Source organism: Giraffa tippelskirchi, chromosome 11 (genome assembly GCF_054371585.1).
Source record: "Giraffa tippelskirchi isolate mGirTip1 chromosome 11, T2T-mGirTip1v1.2.pri, whole genome shotgun sequence".
NCBI lineage: Eukaryota > Metazoa > Chordata > Mammalia > Artiodactyla > Giraffidae > Giraffa > Giraffa tippelskirchi.
This window is the reverse complement of record NC_137285.1, coordinates 114,882,909-114,906,565: the sequence shown is the minus strand read 5'-3', so window position 1 is coordinate 114,906,565 and position 23,657 is coordinate 114,882,909. Positions and strand designations below refer to the sequence as shown.

At 48.8% G+C, this 23,657-nt stretch overlaps 1 protein-coding gene across 43 annotated transcripts in view; it reads left to right on the top strand.

The window, feature by feature from the left end:
* The window catches only part of MICAL2 (microtubule associated monooxygenase, calponin and LIM domain containing 2), a 237,285-nt gene that overhangs the window by 121,175 nt on the left and 92,453 nt on the right, over positions 1-23,657 (top strand). For 16 of the 43 annotated variants that reach the window (XM_081543115.1, XM_081543118.1, XM_081543116.1 and 13 more), the window contains 9 exons: positions 3,486-3,554; positions 7,073-7,216; positions 8,708-8,830; positions 9,868-10,086; positions 10,360-10,461; positions 11,633-11,758; positions 16,273-16,335; positions 21,223-21,330; positions 22,330-22,516. In XM_081543115.1, coding sequence (XP_081399241.1) covers positions 3,486-3,554; positions 7,073-7,216; positions 8,708-8,830; positions 9,868-10,086; positions 10,360-10,461; positions 11,633-11,758; positions 16,273-16,335; positions 21,223-21,330; positions 22,330-22,516 — 1,141 coding nt within the window. The remainder of the gene's footprint in view (positions 1-3,485; positions 3,555-7,072; positions 7,217-8,707; positions 8,831-9,867; positions 10,087-10,359; positions 10,462-11,632; positions 11,759-16,272; positions 16,336-21,222; positions 21,331-22,329; positions 22,517-23,657) is intronic. The other 27 variants (XM_081543130.1, XM_081543131.1, XM_081543140.1 and 24 more) reach the window with 7 other exon arrangements.

The window sequence follows — 23,657 nt, the reverse complement described above, 5'->3', positions numbered from 1 at the left end:
CTAACTAGCTGAGTTGGCCACTGGCTTATGTACTGCAACCATGATGGGTCCAGCATTGTTCAGTCCACACAGCAGTGCTGTAGATAGCTCATTTGCTCTTGTTAGGTTTTGAGGAAGTCAAGGGACCTATTCTCATCCCACTTTTAGAGATGGGGAGACTTGGTCTTAGGGTGATTATATTGTGATGCCATATAGGTGGGTAAATGTCAAAGCCAGACTAGAATTCAGATTTTCTAATTCTATGAAGAGCACTGACCTAACTTCAAACGTCTAACACTTATACAGCACTACACAGAAGAAGTGTCTTATATACATGATTGTATTCATCCTTATAATAGCTTATTTATGACCTAGACAGTATAGGATCTTAGAAGTGAGGAAACTAAAGTCAGAAAAGTTGGGTGATTTTCCTAAGCTCACTTAGCTGGAAAGTAATTCAAGTCAGAACTTGAACCCCTGGCTCCTTGCTGCTCTGCCACGGAGGGGAGAGCTCTCTTGCCAGTATCACTGGCCATCTTTCTAAATATCATGGTGGCCACTGTACTCTCAGACAGGCCACTGCCTACAATGGCCAGTCTCTCTTCCTATGACCTTGGTCTGAATTTCTCCAGGATTAGGGTTCATTGGATAACTAAATATAAAGTTGGTCTGTTTAGGGTAAAATCACCTTAAGTCAGATCGTATGGGAATATGAATATTTTGTGCTGGTCAAATAAATGATGAGCTTGGTAGCTGTATGTCTATTTTTTAAAATGGAGATCATCAAGTAGTTTAATAAATGTCTTTTGATATATAGACTCTTTCAAATCATTGGGAAATCATGATAAGAAAGTGTCTTAGGGTGAAAGGACAGGAAAAATTTATGGGAAAGGCAGCAAGTTATTTGTTTAATCTCATGCTGTCTCTGGGCACAATAACTACTTTCTTCTGCCTTGTACCCCAGTTCTCTATGGTGCAAAATAGAGTTCAAAGAGAGGGGAATATGGAGGCATTTTTTGGCTCCTAAATAGAGATGTACAGATAAGAAAAATTAGATAAAACTCCAGGTTTGTGTTTTCTCAAGCTTTGTGTTTTAACTTAGCTCTTAGTTGAGCATAAGTGCTTTCATGATAAATCCAATTGGAAGAGCAGAGACCCTTTGGGTCTGTGTGTGGCTAACCTTTCCATATAGACTGCATTTTATTGTCCTGTGGGTGAAGCTGAATCAGGGGAACTGAGGTTGCCCCCCGCCATCCACTTCCCCTCTCCCCCCTGAAGGATTTGGGGGTCTTCTTAGGTCCTCCTGCTGGGTACAATCCCCCAGGAATGTGTTCTGTGCACCTGCCACTAATGTACTGAGTTTGGATCCATGCAGGCTCTGATTGTTGGACCAATCACACCCAGAGAGTAAGATATGTTGCTCTTTGAGGGAAAAACCAGTCCTCATTAAAGGTGGAAGATGATGCCTGAAGTGTTCTTGTGAGGAGGACATCCTGTACTTTCACAGGCTCCTCTCGGGGCCAGTGCAGCGCTCACAGGCTGTGGAGCCGGGCGCCTAAACAGCCTAAGCCTCTAGAACCCGACGCTGTAAATAAGGTCATCTGTTTCTCTTGGTGTTTGCCCAAACATTTGGGTTGAAATTATTTCCATTCACAGAAAAATGATTTGTTAGAAGCTGAGGAAAATGTTGAAGGGAAGGTGAGGCCCTTTGATCTGTTGTTTTGTGCTGCCCGAGCAAGGGAAGGGTCACATTTTTGAACAAATATCAATGACTAAACTGTGGTTGATCTTGTTTTAAAATTTTTTTAAGTTGCTGGTAAATAGGAGGAGGGGCAGAGGTGGTGGGGAGTGTAAGACCAGGGGGAGCAGGTGCTTGCCTGTGAGAGCAAGTGGGTACAGACTAGACTGTGTGTTGAGGGCTCTGATCACTCCTGTTCATTTACAACACCCGGGAGGTAAAGGGTCCTCTGGAATGGGGCAAGGTGAGGACGTGTGGTGCTGATTGGGCTGCAGCCTGGGTTTGAGGGGAGAGAGAGGCCAGCAGCCCTTTCAGGTGCATCCAGTGTGAACAGAGGCTGAGCTTTAATCTGGCCTTCCCTGATGGCTTAGATGGTAAAGAATCCGCCTGCCAATGCAGGAGACATAAGAGACAAGAGTTTGACCCCTGGGTCAGGAAGATCCCCTGGAGAAGGAAATGGCAACCCACTCCAGTATTCTTGCCTGGGAAATCCCATGGACAGAGAAGCCTGGCGGGCTACAGTCCGTGGGTAACTAACACACTTTTCACACTTTGTTACGGGAGGGCCCCTCTGAGGGGGTCAGAGTCTCCCATGGGGAGGGAGGCATAGTCAGTGGGAATGGCTCCATGGTTCTCAGTGGGCTGGCCATATGGGGAAGGTCCCAGCTGGAGGTCTAACCCCAGTATTAAGGAGAGGGTTGGGGGTAAGGGGAGGAACTAAATCCAGCCTGCAGCCCCATCCCAGTTGGCAGCATCAGCTCAATTTGTACAGTCCCACTGCTTCCCTTAAGTAGAAAAGCCAGACCACAGGTGTGCCCTTGGGTGGCCCTTGCAGGCATCATGCAATGGACTGAGGTAGAAGGGGGTCTCTGGATTTAAATGTCCAGATCTGAGAAGCAGAGTTGACTGTAAGGGGTTATCAATAGGACAGCCATGCAATTTGTTGTCTAAACCAGGGTACTTTTGATAATGTGGGACTTCCCTGGTGGTCAGTGGTTAAGACTTTGCCTTCTAGTGCAGGGGGCCAGGTTCGATCCCTGCTTGGGGAGCCAAGATCCCATATGCCTCACAGCTAAAAAAACAAAACATAGAACAGAAACAATATTGTACCGAATTCAATAAAGACTTTTTAAATGGTCCATAACAAAAAAAAAAAAAAAAAGAGGATATTATTCCTAATTATGCCTGGGGGGAAAGCAATATATCAAAATGTCCTGGGCAAGCTGAGCTATATGGTCAACATAGTTTTCATGCTATATCCAATGCTGCTTTGAAGTTAACACAGTACCATTTACCGGTAGCTGCAGTGGGACTAAATGGCAGAAGTAATTTGCCATCAGATTCCTGGATGGCTGATCTGAGTCCTGAGAAGCCGTGCCTGTGAGGGGAGCCAGTGGCATCTCTTCATAGGAGGTGATATCCTCAGGGCAGCATCAGCAGGCCTGGCTGTGATCGCTCTGAGTCCAAGATCACTGAAAGGTGACAATCACTGCCCATGTCACAGGAATTCTTTGTGCTTTGGGATGTTTCGGCATGATTTGGGGATCTGTATTCCCACTCTCTTCTGACCGAACCCCTGGCTCCTGAGACGGAGGGAGGCTTCCTCCGCTGTGCCTGAACAGAGCTGAGAGCATTTGTCATGGTGCAGGGTAATGTCAACCCATCTGTTCCTGGGCTGGCAGCTGTTGTGGGCAGGGTTGGATCCCCAGTGCTGGCACTGCAGCCCTTGACCAGCCCTGAGCTCACCATGCTTTCTTGGCCATCGCAGGTGGACAGCCGAACCGAAGAGAACGACATGAACAAGCGGAGGCGGAAGGGCTTCAGCAACCTGGACGAGGTTCGTGTGCTCAGTGTTGGTTTACACAAAGGCCTGTTTCCTGACAGCCAGTGGCCACAGCCCACACGCCTGACCGAGGCAGTCGCCCCGCCCTTCTTTCTTTCCCCTCATGAACCGCTGGGTTCCGAGCTTAGCTTGATGGGAAAACAGTCGGGTCTGGTCACTAGCTATGTCACTTTCCCAGGGTGTGGCTCATGTCTGTAAAACACAGATGATGCATTTGAAATATAGGACATTTTACAGAATTTTCAAAGATTAACTAGTAGGCATAGAAGGAACATACCTCAACATAATAACGGCCATATACGACAAACCCAGAGCAAACATTATTCTCAGTGGTGAAAAACTGAAAGCATTTCCTCTAAAATCAGGTAACAAGACAAAGGTGCCCACTCTCACCACTATTATTCAGCAGTTTTAGAAGTCCTAGCCATGGCAATCAGAGAAGAAAAAGAAATAAAAGGAGTCCAGGTTGGAAACGAAGTAAGATTCTCAGTCTGCAGATGACAAGATTCTCTACATGCCAGAGTCAAGATTAAGTAAGATTTAATTTTAATCTTAAAGATTAAACAAGAGGATGTGTAAGCACGCATGCATGCACATACCATGCCGATCATGGTCTCTGGCACCTCAGTTAATCAAGATACAATCACTATTAATAGTAAGTAGTGAAGAGGCACCAGCAGTGCCACTATTCTCCCAGTCCTCACTTCTGCTTGATGTGTTTTCTGTGCTATTAGTCTTTAAGGCGAATGTCCCAGCGCCCACAAGTGCCACCTTCTGGTGAAAGAAGAAAGTTACAGGCTACTTTGTCAAAGCCAAGCACGAGTCTCTCTCCTGCTACTGAAAGATTGATCAGAAAAACAGAGTACCAGTTCTTGCTTCCCCAGGCAGCTCTTTAAAGAGACCTGAGATATATATATATACCTCATTCCAAGTGAAAGAAAGTGAAAGTTGCTCAGTCGTGTCCGACTCTTTGCGACCCCATGAACTATACAGTCCATGGAATTCTCTAGGCCAGAATACTTGAGTAGGTAGCCTTTCCCTTCTTCAGGGGATCTTCCCAACCCAGGGATTGAACCCAAGTCTCCCATATTGCAGGCGGATTCTTTACCAGCTAAGCCACAAGGTAAGCCCAAGAATACTGGAGTGGGTAGCCTGTCCCTTCTTCAGCGGATCTTCCTGACCCAGGAATCGAATCGGGGTCTCCTGCATTGCGGGTGGATTCTTTACCAATTGAGCCCCACACCTCATTCCAAAGAGCCATTCTAATCCCAGAAAAGAAGGCTAGATACTGACTGTGAATTGTAAGAATGACAGCTTTAGCTAGCCTACTGGCTGATACCAAAACAATGACTAAAAGGCACAAGGGATCATTTGTAGGATACATTTGTACTTGATTCATAGGACTTAGAAAAAATCTTCTTTTACTTATATGATTGAGAGCTGTTGCTCTTGGATCTAATATGAGCAGGAAGCCAGTGAACAGAACGACAGCTGAGAGAATGAAGCCAGGGCTGAGAAACATCCCATTCTTTAGTTATGGGGCACTGCCTCTGTTCTAAGAGCCTGTGATTTGCTCCCGCCTCCTCCCAAGAAGCTTCCCTTGGATACACTTTGTTCCCGGGGGGAAGTCTTCTCCTGCCTTTCATCTGTGCCTTATTTGAGGGGGTGTTTGTACTATTTCTGTTGCTGGCAGCACAGGAGTCAATGTTGGAAGAAATCTGGTCACACCTGCCTCTTCTAAAATGGCTCTATTTTCCTGGCCAGCTGTTTGCTTAAGTGAGATTTAACCAAGCAATAATTTCCTCTAAATTCTTGCTACTCGAAGTGTGAGCCAAGAACCAGGGCACCAGTATCACCTGGAAGCTGGTTAAAAATGCAGACTCTCAGGGCCCACCCCAGACCCACTGAATCCAAATCTGGTTTTGAAGTGATTCAGGAGCACATGAATGTCTGCAAAGGGCCAGTCTGCATGACCCACTGTCCTGGCCTACTTTGGGCTGTACAAACAGTGACCAGCCTAGTAAACTTGCCCGATTCACACTCAAGACTGGATTGCTATGCAGAGTTGCAGTTCCTGCTTTGAAGTGGGGAGTGACTCTGATTTGTGTTTGTCCAACTCTTCAGAGTGGCTGTGCATACCAGGTTTCCCATGGGGCTGCTACACTTAGGGAATCTTAAAAAACAAAAAAAAACCCAAACCCAAAACAACTGACTTTACCTTATCTCTTCTCATGAATTTCTTCTAAGTGAACATATCTTTGTTTTGAGAACATCTGTTTCTATAAGGGAGATGCATTGTCTCCTTGGGAAAACTGACTGCCCTCTTGAAATGACAAAGCCATTTGTATTTCTGAGTCTGATGGGAGCAGATCTACAGTACTATGGAACAGACATTTACTGGACAGTGATCAGTTTCAACGTTTTATTTTTAGCAGATAAGCTAAGAAAATCTTACATGGAATTCCATTTTATAAAGCAGCATCACCAAGCAGTCAAGGTCAGCCTCTAAACAGTCACAAGTCATGTTGATATCATGTATGCCAAAACAAAGCAATGAGAAGGACCCCTCACCTCTGTGACATCCTTCTTCAAAATCCCTAACTCTAGTCTAATCATGAGCAACCATCAGTCTTACCCAGATGGAGGGACTTTGTACAAAATAGCTGACCTGTGTCCTTCACAATTGTCAAGGTCATGAAAGACAGAGAAAGATGGAGAAACTGTTACAGATGGGGGGAGGTGGAGGAAGCATGATGATTGAATGCAGTGTGGGATCCTGGATTGTATCCTGGAACCTAAAAGGACATCCGTGGGAAACTGGTGCAATCTGAATCAAGTCCATAGTTCTGTTAATGGTATCATGCCAGTGTGAATTTCTTGAGTTTGATAACAGTGCCATGATTATTCCATATGTTAATGTTAAGTGCAGCTGCGTCTGTGGTATGCAGAAGCTATCTGTGCTGTCTTTGTAACTTTTCTGTCAGTCTAAAATTATTTCAAAATTAAACTTTTTTAAAAAAGATAGAAACAACAGGGCAGGACTGGTTGCCATTGGGTGTGGGGTGCAGAGGAGAGAGGGGAAGCTAGGAGCCTGTGCCTTGCCCCACTGGCATCCTCTCTTGCTTCATTCATCCCTACTACTCTTCACCTCCTGTCAGCCACGTGATGGATTTGGAAACTGTTCTGTTCATCATTTCATTACTGTAATTTATTTTTGCAACAGTTACGTGAGGGTGGGTTACTGCTCCCATTTTACAAATGAGGAAATGTCAGAGAAGTCAGAATTCAAACACTGTCTGGCTCCCAAGCCTGGCTGTGCCCACCTTTGGGGAACCATGTCCCACCTTTGAGCATTGTCTCCATTGGGCGTTGCCTGCTGTGTCTGCCTCACTTTCTCAGACCATAGAGGGTGTCCTTCTTCAGGAAACTGTCCCTGTCGTGAGCCCCCAGACCTATCCCATGATATCTGGGTTCCGGATCCAACAACAAATGCACTGATTTGGCCTTTGCAGCCTTCGGCCTTTTCCAGCCAGAGCTTGGGCTCCAATCAAGAGGGCATTAAGGAAGGTGGAAATCAGAACAAAGTCAAGTCCATGGCAAGTCAGTTGCTGGCCAAGTTCGAGGAGAGCTCACGGAACCCTTCAATCCTGAGGCAGGTGAGTCCTGTCAAACACCCACTGACCTTGCCTTCCTGGTGACCAGAACCTGCTGAGAAGCCAGCAAATGTCAGGCAAGTGCTGGGTTTCAGGTATGCCAGCCAGTCCTGGCTCAAAAGAAGACTTGAGCTTCTTCTTGATCTGGAGTCAGACTTTCTTAAAAGGGGCTGGATAGCAAGTATTTTAGACTTTAGTGTTGATGTGATCTCTCTTACAATGACTCAACTCTGCTATAATGGCAGAGCTGAGTCACTGTGAAGGCAGCCATGAAGGCAGCCATGAACAGTATGTAAAAAAATATATGTGGCGGTGTGCCAATAAAACTTTATTTACAAACATAGGCAGCAGGCTGGATTTGGCCAGAGGACTGTAGTTTGCTGATGCCTGTTTTGCATTGGAGATAAAATCCTTTCCCTGCTTTTGTTTTGCTTTGCAACCATGGCTGGGTTTGCAGTCATCTTTGAGATAGCGCAGCTGGAGGAAGCTTTAAAGATGCTGACTATCTGAGGGTCTAAGTCCATGGTGAGAACCCTGTCCAAACCAGGGGAAACTGAATCACAGGTCTTAGCTCCATGTGGGCCTACAGGAATGGAGACTAACCTCCTGAGTGTACCCTGGTGTTCCTCTCTCCTTGTTCCCTTGGGTCAGGCTGGCAGGGCTGTTTGTCTGACCACGGTCTGTGTAAGGCTGAAGACGGTGGGATGCTATGGGTCAGGCTGCAGGCCTGGCTGTCTTCTGTCAGACTCTGACTTGGAGTGTGCACTTGCGTGGTTTCATTTGCTCCCCTGAATTTCTTTGGGATACCACTGCCACATTACAAAAGCTTGGGACAAGGGGTTCAGTTTTTCTTTGGAGAATATCCGTCACATGACAGAATTAGGCCCCTCTCAGAAGGACTAACTCTTGGTTAATTTGGTTCAGAGGCAATCATAGACATCTTTCTAGTCTTGATGTAGATCATGCCACTTCTGAAAAAACTGACCTTCCCCAGGAAGCCAGGCTTTATTATAAGGAGGTTTCTGAGATTTGTTAACTGTCTGAATTGTTTTCCCAACTGGCCCTTCTGGGGGCTTGACCCCTTGCAGTCCCCAGGTGTTGATGAGGCCCTTCTTCCTTCAGAAGGACTGTAGCATCTCTGTCATCTAATGGGCTGGAGGGACTTTGGGACTAGCCACCCTGGCCTGGCACGGGCTCTGGCAGTGCCTGCTCAGTGCCCCGGTCTGAGCCAAAAACACTGCCTCCTGGGGATACACACATTGTCTAGGAGAAGGGGACCATGGGACTAGCTGATAACGGGGACAGAGAGCTGGAGTTCAAGTTTTCCAGCTGGGCACAGCTTGTCGGAGCTCAGCCCTGGGCTTGCTCAGCATCTGCAAACTTTGTCCCCCTGTCTCTTCTCCTCTCCTCCCTCCAAGTGTCTCAGTCTGACTCACCTTTTCCTTCCTATTTCCTGTGGCTGCTTTTTTTTTGGACTCACCTTCCTCCTCCCAGGAGCACCGTGTCTCAGGGATAGGTAAGCCTATACTGCGCTCTTCCTCTGACCCTCCTGTTAACTCTCGCTGTCCCAAGCCGGAGGAGCCCACACCCAGCCCACCACCAACTCTGAAAAGGCAGGTAGGGCTCCTTCCAGTGGACGCTGTCTTGGTGAAGCCAGAGGGGACTTTGATCCAGAGGGGTGGGGTCCATGGCTCTCTCTGCACCCCACATAGGGCTGAGTGTAGATTCTCTGGGAAGGTAGATACAACTTGAGGTTACCACCCTTATAGGTAAGAATAACCAAGGATGCAGCATCTTAAATACATGCCAGTTGGCGATATCAGTTGACCAACTACCATGCTTTCAGTGCTTTATTTGCTTAGGAAAAAACAGACCACACCACACAGGATATTTTGTGTAGTACCCCTGGGATACTCAGCTTATTTTCAGATCTCTTGAGTAGACTGATTTCTAAATTGATGGGAAAAAGTGGCAGTGATGATGGAATGGGCTCGGGTGGCTGGTTAGTCATATGCCATTGAAGGGGTAAGACTGGGATGTGGTGAAGACCTCCCCAGGTCCCCCAAGGATCTGCCCAGTGGGCAAGGAGGCAGCCAGGTTCCATGGGCTGAGGCTTTTTTCCAGTTAATATCTCTGGGTTTGGAATTAGAAAAGAATCACTATTATTGACAGCAGCACTCAAAACTGCTGGACAGCATTAGAAATATTGTGTTGCTTCTTATGGGGGGGTGGGGGTGGAGGTCAAAGGAGGCCCGTGTGGATATAGTGCAGTGATTTTATGTCCCTGTGTATAAGAATCACCTAGAGAGCCTTATTAAAAAATGTCAATCTCTGTACCCACCCCGAGACCACTTAAACCTGACTCTCTGGGGGTTGGGCCTAGACTTTGAGAACCAGGACAGTACAGGTTCTGATTCAGGGGGTCTGGGGTGTCATTGATAACACCCCAGATGGTATTGTTAAGGAGGCTGTCAGGTGATTCTGATGCAGGTGGTAAGAAGTCAACACTCAAGGCTAGTTTGGAATCTCACTCAAGGTGGCACATGGCATGCCCTTGTCCCTGATCCTGGTGGGGATTCCTCACAGTGAGTGGTGGGAGGGGTCCATGAGAGGGCCTTCCTAGGGAAGGAAGCTTGATTTTCCTTCTCCTCCAGTTCTCCTCGGTGGTTGTGACAGGGCACGTGCTCCGAGAGCTAAAGCAAGTGTCTGCTGGTGGCGAGTGTCCAACCAGGCCCTGGAGAGCCCGAGCCAAGTCTGACCTGCAACTGGGCGGGCCAGAAAACCTCGCCAGCCTGCCTCCCACCTGCCCGGGAGCGCTGGCCCTCTCTGGGGTGCTGCGGCGGCTGCAGCAAGTAGAGGAAAAGGTTCTCCAGGTGAAAGCTTCGTTCTTCGCCCTGCCTCTGCCCTGCCCGTGTCTTTGCCCTGCCTCTGCCCTGCCTATGTCTGGAATGCCTTCCTTTCCCTTGCTCCTCCTGCCCAGGGTGGGCTCCTCCTCTGACTGGTCCTCCCCATCTCTCATCCTGCCTGCCGTGTGTACTGAGGGCAGCAAGCCCACCTGGCTGCCTCTCCACCTCTCTCCCAGAGGGAACCCTCACCATCCCTGTCACTGTCTCTTTTTTCTTTCTCCTTTCTTGCCTTGGCTGCAGAAAAGGGCTCAGAACTTGGCCAACAGGGAATTTCACAAAAAGAACATTAAGGAGAAGGCAGCTCACCTTGCCTCCATGTTTGGACACGGGGATTTCCCACAGGTAAATGCAGGGCTTTCAGAGCCCCCGGGAACCCAGGTGTTGGACCTCTCGGGAGATAACATGAATCGGTCTCTGGAGCTTCATTTCTTCCTTCCTCCACCCTTTATAGTCTGTAAAGCTTTTCAAGTCACCGAAGGCTTTGGACTGGCATCTAAAAAGCTCCAAATGAGGAGACTCAAAATAAGTAGATAAATCATGACAAAGGAAAAATCAAGGCAGAAAAGTGGGCTCAGGTCACAGGAAAATAGAAGCATGGGTACTGTAAGATCTTAGCTTCTGAGTAGGCTGAGCTTCTAGGGGTCAACAAAAAGAGGGAAAGCTGGTGCACTGCAGGAATCACATCACAGTGCCTTTAAAGTGAAAGCAAACCAGTTGTTCGTGATGTTTGGCAGCATAGTGGAGAAATACCACCATAGCCCTGATCCAGAAGACCCTGAATGTCAAGGTCAACCACGGGCAGTAACCTGTTCTGCTTTCCCAAAAGGCAGCACCGGCCAGACAGAATGGCCTTGCCTTAGAACAGGAAGCACAGCCCAGTCCAGGCACTTATTTAGAAACCTGCTGAAAAGAAGAATATGTGCTTGCAAGGAGATGACAGAGTTGAGGGTGAGGACCCATGGTACGTGTATGTGTAAGGTGCTCCCGTGCTTGCAGCAAGCCTGGTCTCTAGAACACACCTCTGCTGCTTTCACTCAGCCTCCTCCAGACCTGTGTTTTCTGCTACTTGGCAGAGTCGTAGACATGGGAAGGATACTCCGCCTTTCGTTCATTTTCAGGGTTCTATGTGGCTGCAGAGGTCCCTGCTGGGGCATGTGCCCTAGAGTCTCCTGGGGTTGTCCTTTCCTAAACTTGAAGCTGCTACTTTATACCAAGCTCCAGAGTGAGGCCCTCAGGAGTCTGTGCCTATGTTCGTGTCGGGAATAGGATGGCTCTGCTCTAGCTATTTTGTGATGAGGGATCCAGGTAGCTGTAACAGAGTGCATTGTAACCAGGAACTAGACAGTCCTGCTGGGCTCCAAAGACACAGGCTACATGTTTGTCCTGAGACATGAGCCTGGATGGCCTTTTCCCTCCTTGGATGTGTAGACTAGGGGGCTATCTCATCAAGGCAAGCATCACTGTGCATTTCCCTATGGATAACCATAGTTTCCTTTGTTTCTATTCTGTGCAGAATAAACTACTCTCTAAAAGCCTGTCTCATACTCATCCTCCGTCTTCTCCCTCCTGCCTTCCGTCTCCTGATTCAGCTGCTACTTCCTCTCCATCAACTGTTGACTCTGTTTCTCCTGCCAGAAAGGTAGTTATCCCAAACAATTGGCTTCCCCTACTCCCTGCATGTTCTTAGATATTCTGCTCTGCTCAGCCTGTTCAGACAACCATCTGAAGCTCGACTTGGCTGGGATGAAAATTTATAAGGTCCTTTACAACAGCCCTGAGTTTGGTTTTGGTTTTGTGTTGGAGCAAGAAACTAAAAAGAACAGACAGCACACAAAACCTTATCAAATGGTGCTTACTTGTCTAGCAAGCACTTTCTGAGCACCCACTGTATGCCAACCATCATGCCAGATGCTGAGAAAACAAGGAGGAGAGAGGTACATACAGTTCTCTTACTATGGTGTAGATGACAAACAGCATATCAGCATAGAAATGTATCACATTTTACCATATGATACTGCCAATATTTGACTATTTTTTTACCTAACAAGACAATCTCACATGGTGAACCTCAGACAATACTATTGATGAATTATGTGAGAGGTTTAAAAGAAAGATTCTAGGAACCCAGAATGGTGAAGCCTGGGAAAGCTTCACAGAGGAGGTAATATGGGAGCACAGTGTTGAAGATTATATGGAGGGATTTTGCTAGAAAGAAGTGTAGGGGAAGGGCATTTTTGAAAGGACCTGGGATGTGGTAAGGAAGGCGGATAGGACTTGCATGAATGGAAAGACATTTCTGGTGCAACTTGACTTGGGGATAGAAGTATTTATAGGTGTGCGGAGAGTAAGAGTGAAAGTCAGTCTGCTTTCTTTGTGTTAAAGGAATTCATTCCATCCTCTTATAAAGAGCCACTGCAGGATATGCTCTGAATTCGAGAAGAATGGCAGAGGGGCAGAGGGTAGAAAATTGCTGGGAGCCAATGTTAACTGAGTAGATAAAGTTATTAAGTTTGGGTTCTGGAGCACTTTTCATGTTTTTCACTTGTCTGCCTGTTACCTAATATGCCAAGAGCACTACCAGGCTGGGGTGGGAGCGGGGCAGCCTCTGGAGAAGCTTAGCCCCTGTAATGGGTGAGCCTAAAAATGGAGTGAAGTGCACTTGTTCCGCTATGACTCATGAGAATAAGTTGGAGCCTCTTTCTGGAGGACTGTGCTCCCCTGAACACCTCTATTCTGTCTATTCCCTCTGGGACTCATCTCCATGTATGGTGCTGAGTATGCCCATGGCAGAGTTACTATTCACTTGGTTCCACTCTGTTAGACTGAAGCACAAACCAGAAATCCACTGGGCTGCTCCCTGGGCTGTTGCATCAGTGGGAAGTTAGGAGGTGCCTCCTGGGAGTCCCACCCCCACTGACCCCCGTTACTGTGGGGAGAAGAGCGCAGGCAGGTTCTCCAAGGAAGGAGCAAGGAACATTAGCAGCCCCACCCACCCCACGGTCCCCAGTGTGGGTGTGAAGCCTTCCTGGAGGGGAAGCTGGGGGTGATGTGGGGAAACAGAAACACTTCTCATCTTCAGCGCTACCGAACACAGCCATGGCTGAGATGCCCAGCGACTTGTACCAAGTCAGCTTTGGTCAGCGGTTTGTCCTGAAGTCTCCTGACGTTAAGGAGTCTCCATTTTCTCATCAACAAGAGAGTGATTCTTGGCTCATCTGATAGTGACCTCTGTGGTTAGAGACTGGCATAATGGTTGTCACCATCACCAAGGCTTCAGAGTAGCCTTTGGCAGAAGAACCTTCCCTGGTGGGTACTTCCTGCTATGGAAAAGGTCACTGGTGCCCTGGCCAGGGTGATGGGAGGGGCAAGGGCACCTCAGCACAGGCAGGCAATGACTGGTGCTCCTAGCTGGGCAGCTGGGCCCACACTTTGCTTCCGTCTGGCCCAGACCCTTTCCTGCTAGCCCTGGGCTTGCCCTTTCTTTTGTCCTTAGGGAAGGAAGGCCTGGCTTCAGATTTGAGAGCAGAGGTAGTACAAGAAAAGTGAACACACTTCTCAAGTCCCCTGACTTGGTTTCCAGTAGGTATTAGTTCTCTAAGTGATGGCAAGAGGCAGCCTGCCCAGGTACACGCAGGGCCACTGGGGTCTGGCAAAGATACTTCTTATCGTGAAAATACCCCGTCGCTCATTATCTGATGCCACTGAGGCCCTTGGCTGCTTCTCCACTGTGCTCTTCAAGTAGCTTTAAATCAACACCATTCATTAAGCCAATGAGTGAACATTCATTCATCCAACAAATATTTATTGAATGACAAGCTGGTGTCAGGCATTTCACTCTTAGGATACACATCAGTTATCAGGGGTTACCTTCCTGCCCTGATGAGGCTTGCATCCTAATAGAGGGAGGTATAAATAATCTATAATATCTAGGTAAATTATATGATGTATCAGAAGACAGTTTTTCCCATGGGAAAATTAGAGCAGGTAGCAAGGACTTGGCACGCTGGGGGAGGGTAGCAATCTTAAATGGGTAACGGTGGGAGGGCTCTTCCTGGGAAAGAGAACTAAGCAGGAACAGAGCCTCAGAGAAGAAAACAAAGGCCAAGGGAGGAGACTAGTTCCCAGGCTCCTGATTCTAGCCTGTGTTCTCTCCTCTGTACCACAGAAGCCACGTGTGAATGGAGGCCTTGTCAGAGGGAACAGCCCAGAGGCTATGTGCATAGAGCCCCCAGCCCAGGCTCAAGGAGGGCTGCAAATGGGGTGGGTGGGCTTCAGGGGCTCCTCGGGCCCCCACCTCTACAGCTTTGTTCTCTGTTTCTCCCAGGTTGGAGTAGAACAATTGCTCCCTATTATTTCTTATCCCATTTCCCTAGCTAATATTAGCCATCAGACGATGGTGTCATTGAACAATTTCAGTAGCTTCTGACTTACTGATTACAGGCTGATGAGCCTGTCACTGTGTGGCTGGGAGTGATTGTGGAGTTCTCAGAAAAAGGTCGCCATGGGACACTTACCCTGTGTGTGGACTTGGACTTGATACCCACAGACCCCTCCACATCTCACCATGAAGCTGTTGTAGGCAGTTAAGCACGGAGTGCTGAATTTCTAGCTTCCAGCAGTCTTGGAAAGGATCTTGCCAGCTGCACTACTCCCCTACCCCCACTTGCAAGTTTCCCGCCTTGCCCGGACCCCACCATTGATTCCACTCCAGGCTCTGCACGTGCAGAATCTGGCAGTGATGGCCTCCTCTGAGGAGAGACTGCTGCCCCTTAAAGCAGGTGACAACCTGGTGACAATTTCCTTCCACCCTGATGGAGCTCAGAGAGCCGCTGCCCTGGAGAGAGCCTGGGGCCTTCATGCTTCTCCCCAGCAGATTCTGGGGCTGCTCTGATGCCCAGGGACTGTGTGTGCCTCAATTCAGGGGAGCCAGAGAAAGGAAAATGCTCTGGAAACTGATGCTTGGTTCTTGGCAACCTCCTGGCAGGCAGAGTGTTTCTGTTCCTGCCCTAGAGCCCTATACCTTAATTCTGAGGATCCAGGGATACTCACCTCCTCTTAGAAACAAACCTAGTAAACTTGTCACGAGGAACACATGTTACAGGGATGCAAACTTGGGTCACCGAGTCCAAGAAATGTAGCCAGGGTTTTGCCTTCAGACTACACTTGCCTGACCTCTCAGTTGACATGTTGCCTTAAATTTCAGTGTGATGCAGCTAGGTTTTTGGCCTGAACAGTCACAGGAAATCTTGAGGTCCCCTCATTTAGGGACCAAATTCTTACCAGGGTCTTATCTTTTAAGTTATTTGTTTAAGACCGTGGGCTATGGGATCATGCCCAGTCTGATCATTCATACCACCAAACCAGTCCTCCTGTAGCACCATTATCCCCCATCAACCCTTAGTTAACTTCTTTCTTCAATGCAGGAGGCCACTGCCAGTTTAGCCTTTAACATGGCTGCTAGCCACTTACCAAGGCTGGTGAGCTCTTGCAAGATCAAGATGGTAGCAGAGTATTTACACGACTGAGCCAGAAGGAGGGCCTCTGGGAGCTGGGGACTGTAGTTTAGTCCTCCTGGGTCAGAAGAGCAAAGTGCATTGCAAAAGGAGCTTTCTCTACCCCGAGGGGTGTTTGTTTTAAAACTGGATTTGCAGGGTTTACTCTAGAGATTTGCATATTAGAGAGAAGCTGGGTGAGTCTTAGCTGGGCAATCTGCCAGTGTTTCATCTGATAACAAGGGTAGAGTTCAAGGCTGGCTCCAACCTCATTGTTCTCTCTGTTCTGGGGATAGAGCTAGGCAATCCTTTGGAGGTAACCTGTGTGCATCCCAGCCTGGGGGATTTTAATTTGCAGGAAGGCAGGTTCTGTAGTGAGCAGGATGTAGGCTTGGAGTCACACGTGGGTTCAGCACACAGATGACTTGCTTACTCGCAGTGTGGCTTTGGACGAATTAGTAGACCTCTCAGCACCTTAGTTTCCTAATCTTCAGAATGGAGGTGGCAGCCACTACTCCTGAGGGTGATTGGAATAATGCAAAGACCTAGCATATATCCAATCCCTCGAATATCCAATAACTGTGCTATTTCTCCAGTGGAGGAGAATTCTGGAAGAAAGCTCACTTACCTAAAATGCATGTTGATTCCTCTCTTTCTAAAGGCAAAGAAGTCACCTTCAGGTTTCCATTTCCAACCCAGCCACTTAAGAACGTTGCGGCCTCAGGTGAGTTAGAGCCTCCCTGAACCTCAGCGGCCCCATCCGCAAAGGGGGATTATCAGACCCACCTTGTGAGGCCATGAGGGTTTAGTGCAGCTGAGCGCCTGGCACCAGGGGACACAGGCGCCCACTGGGAGGTCACAGCCCCTAAGGCCTGCCTGCATCTCAGCTCTGAGGGTATCATTTCCAGAGCTCCTCAAATAAGGGAGTTTCAATCCTTGCCCTGAGCATATGGCTGAGGGCTCAGGCACACCAGTCAGTCTGATATTCCTCATCCAGGGACTCCTCAGGGAGGAGTATATTCCTATTTGCCAAGGAGACTTCCCCTGGCCCTATATGTCGAAACCTCCCTTTCCCTGGAGCTTGCAGCTCCGAGGCCTTGGAAACTCTATCCCCAGCCATGCCTGACCCATGTGAGTTTCCTGATCCTCACAGCAGGTCAGGTGGAGAAGTACAGCCTGGACACCTGGTATTCTTGGCTGAGTTCCAGGCCCAAGGGGGATGTTACCATTGTCTGGACACAAACAAACCCAAGCGCCTGCTTCCTCCTTCCTTCAGAGCATCTGTCCTGTGCCAGGAGTGTAGAGGTGAGAAAGACAGAGGTGACATCAGGGAATGCAAACCAGAGCAGAGATGACCCATCTCCCAGCTTGGAGCAGGATGAGAAAGGTTCCAGCATCCAGACAGGGACATGCTTGGTGATGGTGCTTGTGACAACTGTTAATGTCATCATGTTTGAATCTCAGTTGACTCGAGGAGCAGAGGGAGAAGCCAGTGCATTCATATGGGTGGGCCGTATTATTTTTACTCGTGCAGAGGAGGGAACACAGCAACTGCAAGTTCCCTTGTGTGAAGGCCACCCAGGAGAGGAGAAAAGAAGTTCCAGAACATGGAAAATTGAAGCTGCATCAATGGTGGTGCTTTGGACTAATTAACCATCTGCCAGGTGATTCTTGGGGACCCAGCACCCTGTGAAGTGCAGCCCAGATTCTCTGATGACTCTTTCACAGCCCTGTGAGGATGGCATTGGTCTCCCCATTTTACAGATGAGGAAGCTGAGGCTCACAGAAGGGAAATGATGTATGTGACATTAACCTAATGTAAAGTTAGATGATGGCCCACCTGAAGTGTCCAACCATTCCAGCTTGTTGTAATTAATTATCTGGAAAAAAACTAGAATTTCCAAGAGGAAAAAAATACCCCATATAGTATTTTGGTTTTTCTTTTTAAATCTCTAATCCATGGTGGCCTGATTCTTCTGGATACAATGAAAATGAATTACTAGAAATATGATCACACACTTGGATGTGTGGCTATGTTGAACTGTTCTATAAGTATCTAATGCTTTCACTTACTGTGTTCCTTGGATCACAGATCAGTTCCTGTTACTGAAAAATATCCCAGTTCTTAAAAAATTACAAAAATATTGAAAGATACATAAAGGGTGCAAAAGCAGTCCTGTGGCCCTCCAAAATTACCAGTTCTTAAAAAAACAGTGACTGTGACATGTTCGTTTCTGACTAGGTCATCTGATTGCCCAGCTGTGGATTTGGAAAAAGTATTCCCAGCCAAATTGTAAGCTTTCCTCTTGACCAGCTCCCCAGGAGCGTAAGTGCTTTTGCCTTTCAGTGCAGTAATCTCCTTGTTGAGAACCTCTGGCTTCTGGTTCTTACTTCTGAGGTCAAACCATAATGAGTTTTCTGGAGGTTCCTCCATGAGTGGAGTTTCTTTTCTTCCTCAGGATTCCCAGGACTCATTCATTTCCAGATTGGCTAGAACAGTGCTACTTAAAGTGTGTTCCATTGGCAGGAACTAGTCTGTGATCCAAGGAGCACAGCAAGTGAGAGGAAGCATCAGACACTTGGAGAGCAGTTCAACATAGCCACACATCCAAGTGTGTGGTCATATTTCTAGTAATTCATTTTCATTGTATCCGGAAATATCAAGCCACCATGGATTAGAGATTTAGAAAGAAAAACCAAAACCTAGTCATTCATCGCTGACCATTTGAGGAGCAGTGAGTTAGCATGAGTCCGGGTGGTCAGGTCTGCCCTGTCTTGGAGCCAGGAAGACATCCTACCATCAGGAAATGGGAGATAACCTGAGACTCCAGGGCAACGTCCTCCTTCACTCTGGTCTTTGGGGTGGCCTCCTCTCGTCCCTGAGACAAGTTCTCCATCACCTGGTCTCCTAGTGTCCTTTCAGGAAGTCCTGGTCTACCTCTTGGTCTTGGTGTTCCTGGCATGGTTTCCATGATACAGTTGGGAAGGGCATATGGGAGCACCAGTATTGCTTTCCCTGAGGGTGCCTTCATTTCATTATTCCTAGGAAAACCACTGTCATAGGTGGGCATGTGGATGCAAATGGGAGAAAAGAGTCTTTTATGACTAAGGGCCTGCAATGAAAGGAAGGACAGGGCTTGATCTTCATCCTGGATCCCTTGTGCTGATAGAACAACCGAGCAGGCCCAAGACTGCACAGACATGTTTTGACAGCACCCCCAGCCACCCCAGAGCCCTCTGCTTGCTTCTATAATTGCTCCTAAGTCAGGATTGCACGGAAGCTCAGCAGCACAAAGTGCTTATTAGCTAAGTAGTTAATAAGGTCTCATTAGGGACTTGTATTTAAAGCCCCAGAAAGTAGAGTGTCACTCTCTGCTCACTTAGGGGAGGCAGTAATTGCGCGTGGGTATCTGGCATCACACAGTGCCTTCCTGGGAGAGCTCCTCAGAGCCAGTTCACACATGGGGTCAGGACAGACAGTCACGCAAGGGGAGTATGGGCAGTGAGGTAAATCTGACCTCTGTCTTTATTTTGCTGTAAACCCAGGAAGTACTTGGTATTTTCAGCTGCTATCCGAGGAGGCCTGTGTTGGAGGCCCCAGCAGGGGGTGGAACATCAGGCAAATAATGGCTTATTGTCCAGAGCCAGTGCACCTGAACCGCTCTTAGGATCAGGAGCCAAGTTTCTTGGCATTTGTGAAATCCTGAAAATGGCAGCATGTATGCTCAGAAGCAGAATCCTAATCTCTTCCAGAAGGAGCCAGTTTTGAGAGTGGGGAGGGGTAAGTGGCCTGGCAACTGCTACGACTGAGAAGGAGCGAGTTTTGTGAAGTCTGAGGGGGGTTCTATCTGTCTGGGATCAGACACCCCAGAAGGACTCCACCTTCCATAGCTCCCCAGAGAGCCCCACACATGGTCTGGCACGACTGATCCAAAGTAGCTGCTGGTGTTGGGGCTTCCTTAATGAGAAGCGGGCAGGCATCTCCTGGGTCATGTCTTTCATCCCAGCCTGCTTGGCAGCCGTTCCCTCTTCATCCTCTTTTTGTACCTGTGCGTTTGTTGGTGCCCAATGAGTTGGCCTCAGGTTCTGATGGTGGGCCCTGCTTCCAGGAGGCAGGACCTGTGGGCACCTGCTGCCATTTGCTTTGCTGTCCCTGAACTTCCTGCTTTATCTTTGGGGCTTTCCCAGTGAATTCAGTGTGGCCTTCCAAGAGCGGTCTTGGGTTTAGATTGAGGGCCTTCCTTTGTCCCCACACAAGTCACTGTTACTTGCTGTGAAGATGGCTATCAACCTGTGACTGAGGGCCAGCAGGCTACATTGCTGCTGTCTGTGGCCACATCTCCCAGAAGCTGGATTCAGAGGCTGGGGAGCATCTGGAGCCTCCCTCCCTCCAAGGATCAGGAACCGTGTTTACAGATACAGTCTCATATCATGCATGTTTGCCTCCCTGCAGAGGAGACTGCAATATTCCCAGGCTGGCCTTTCAGAGCTGGTGGGGAAAGAATAAGCTGGGATTTGCCTGGGGGTGTATGTGTGATTGTACCATGTCTGCTTGGATTGTCAGCTCTCACCCCTTCCCCAGCTCCATGACACACCAGTGGGGATCCAAGCATTCATGGGTAGGCACGGACCATTATGCCTTGGGGAACACAGGTACCCACAACCCATCAGGCTGTGGTCTCCAGGGCCAACGTGGAACTGACTTGCCTGGTACCAGCTCTGGGTCCCTGGGCACTGCCGCCTGGAGCTCCCTGTCCTGCTCCCTGCACCTGCCCAGTGGGGACCACCATCCATTCCCATTTTGGCCACTCTTTATTGGCAAGGCAGTCTGCGTCCTGACCTGATAGAACTGAGGTCAGGCATAGCCACAGCTCCCTAGGGGACACAGGGCCTGCAAGGGAGGCTGGGGCTGCCAAATTTAGGGAGGAGGGAGGGAGGAGTCAAGTTCATCTTGGCCCAGCCCTGTCAAGTGCCCGGCATTCACACACATGCTTTCTCATTCTTGCCACAGCTCCACGAGGTAGACACCATTTATTCCCATTTCATTAAATGAGGACACTGAGCTCAGAATTTGAGGGCTTTGTGTCCCATCTTAGAACTGTTAGTGGTAGAGCTCGGTGCTAACCCTCCTGATCTGGGGAAATGGGGAACCGGTCTCACTATGTAGCTGCTCCAGGCCCTGTAGAGAGGAGGAGTCTTGGGAAGGTCAGCTTCAGTGCAGCTGGCTTGTTTTCTTAGTGTGAAGGTCCCCCCAGCTGGGGTTCAGGAGACCTTAGCAGAGTCCTGGATCTTGCACTGATTTTTAAGTGGCCTTGGATAGATCCCTTCCTCTAGGATTAATTCTCCCTATCTGTGAACTGAGTAAGCGGAACTCCTGAAGACATGTACTCCCGGTGGATGTAGTTGTGAGTCACCCTGCTGATCTCTCTTTTCTCCATCTGCAGAGTGCCTGCTGCCGACTACAGGCTAGTGAGGCCCCTCCTGAGATGCTGCGTGCTGTTTGCATGTGGGTGTGGCACCCTCTCCCACCTCCAGCTTCTTCATGTTTTCCTTCTTGGTGCTAATGGCCTCTCCCTTTGTCTCTGTCTCCTTTATCTCTGCTCTTGGGTAGCTGACAGTAGGGAAAGTATCCAGTGGAATAGGGGCTGCAGCTGAAGTTCTGGTCAATCTGTACTTGAATGATCACAGACCTAAGACTCAGGCCACCTCTCCAGACCTGGTAAGGATGCTCACCCTGCCGCCTTCACCCACAGACACCGGCTCTGGCCTCCCAGGGAGGGTGACTGGGATGCGGAGAGCATGGCCTGGCCCCCTTCTCATGGAACGAGAAGGGTTGAGAATGGGCCGGGTCAGAGCAGAGGTTAGTGGGGGGCTGTGTTTCCTTGTAGACGAACCTCAGATGGCCCCCTTGTGGGTCATTTCAGAAATGAGAGCATCTTCCCTGCTAGCTGGGGCTCTGTAGAACTCAGGGAAAAGGTCAGCGGAGGCCATCTACAGAGACAGACAACCCTTACTACCAGTGTTTAGCATCCAGTATAGATTGGATTAAGAAGTAATGGGGAAAACATCCCTTTCCTCTGAATTCTCTCCTTCTCCAGATGACTCAGCTCACTGTCACCACCAACAGTTTGAGTTGAGAGTTCTTTTGGTGTCCTTTTGGCACATTCCCCTGGAATCATCCAGGGGTACCGCTCCTGCCCTGGGCCTCGCCCTCCCCTTTTGCATTGAAGAAGTTGATTGGCAGCCTGATGCCCCTTTCTTGCAGTTCTCTTGAACAGTTTTAATGCCATGAGCCTTCCCTGCCTGACCTGTGTCACTGCAAGGGGACAAGGATGGATAAGACATTCTTTCAGTGACCTCACTCTAGACCCAGGCAACACTTAACCCCTGACTCAGATTCCTGGAGATGGCATCCCTGGGCAGGCATGTTTGTGAGGGACACCTGCTCTGTCAGACCAGGAAATGTCACTCCCACCATGAAACCAGAGTGTCCAGCAGCCTGCCGGGGAGTACAGTCAACGCTGCCCTGGCAGAGCTGGGGTCTGCGTAACTTCCCACCCTCCCTCTTTGCAGCAGTGCCCCCAGTGACAAAAGCAGCACATAGCCTGTGAGGCCCCACAAGGCAGGCTGGCATCTCTGCACGCCCAGCCTTGCATCTGAAAGTGTGGTGTACACCCTGACACACTGCTCTTCTCTTCCGATGCCCTGTGCCTGCCAGGAGTCCGTACGGAAGACGTTTCCCCTGAACGTGGGTGGCAGTGACACCTGTTACTTCTGCAAGAAGCGCGTGTACGTCATGGAGCGGCTGAGCGCGGAGGGCCACTTCTTCCACCGGGAGTGTTTCCGCTGCAGCGTCTGTGCCACCACCTTGCGCCTGGCCGCCTACGCCTTTGATGTTGATGAAGGTAACCCCCAGGGGCTAGGGCAGCCCTTGTCTCTGGCCTGGGCTCCTGACTCTGGACTCTCTGGGACAGCTAGCACTTCCCAGGCAGTATTGGTGTCATCAGGAAAGCAATTTAGGGAGCCGGGATCCCCTGCTAAGGAAAGAGGCTGCCTGTGGTGGGCAGGGGTCCTGAGGAAAGGGGAGCTGTCAGCATGGGGGTGCACATGCGTAGGGAGCACCTACCAGGTGCCACGTGCTTTATGGACATTTTCTTACTCAGTCTCACTGCCTTCAGTTGCCCCTGTGTGGTCGAGAAAATCAAACCTGATAACTTATGTCACATGCTTGGCACCACACCTGACATGTAATAGAGGTTCAATTTGTTATTTGGTTGCTAAGTCATGTCTGACTCTTTGAGACCCCATGGACCACAGCACGCCGGTCTTCCCTGTCCTTCACCATCTCCCAGAGTTTGCTCAAACTCATGTCCATTGAGTCAGTGACGCCATCCAACCATCTCATCCTCTGTTGCCCCCTTCTCCTCCTGCCCTCCATCTTTCCCAGCATCAGGGTCTTTTCCAATGAAAAGGGGGGAAGGGGTTCAGTAAATGATGTCATATTCATGTTATTATGAATGAAGCATGTATTGTAAGAATGACCATAACTGTAACATGCCCTCTGCTGAGTGGCCTACCAGAGTCATCAGTGAAGGAATTGCTTTCATTGGAATGAGTCATTAATTTCTAATCTTCAGCACTTGATGTGTGCACTATCATATAATGACAAAGCTTGTTATTCCATACCCTAAAACTAACTGCCTGGGTTTACATCCAGAGTATGCCACTTCCAGCATATGGCATATGTATGCCATATACATATAACCTCTTACCTGACCTCTGAGTCCCTCAGTTTCCTTATTTATAAAATGAGGATAATAGTACTTTGCTCATAAGGTGATCACTGATTTAACTCAGGGGAAGGATTTAAGGTAGTACCTGGTATATTGAGTCCTACTCAAGACTTCGCTATTGTATCATTATTCCCATCACTGTTGTCACTGTTGTAACAGTGAGCAAAGAAGGGTTTTCTGGAAGGCACCCAGTATCCTGGGCAGTGGCCAGTGGCCCAGTGTGTGGCTCACTGGGTTTTTCTGCCACCATCTG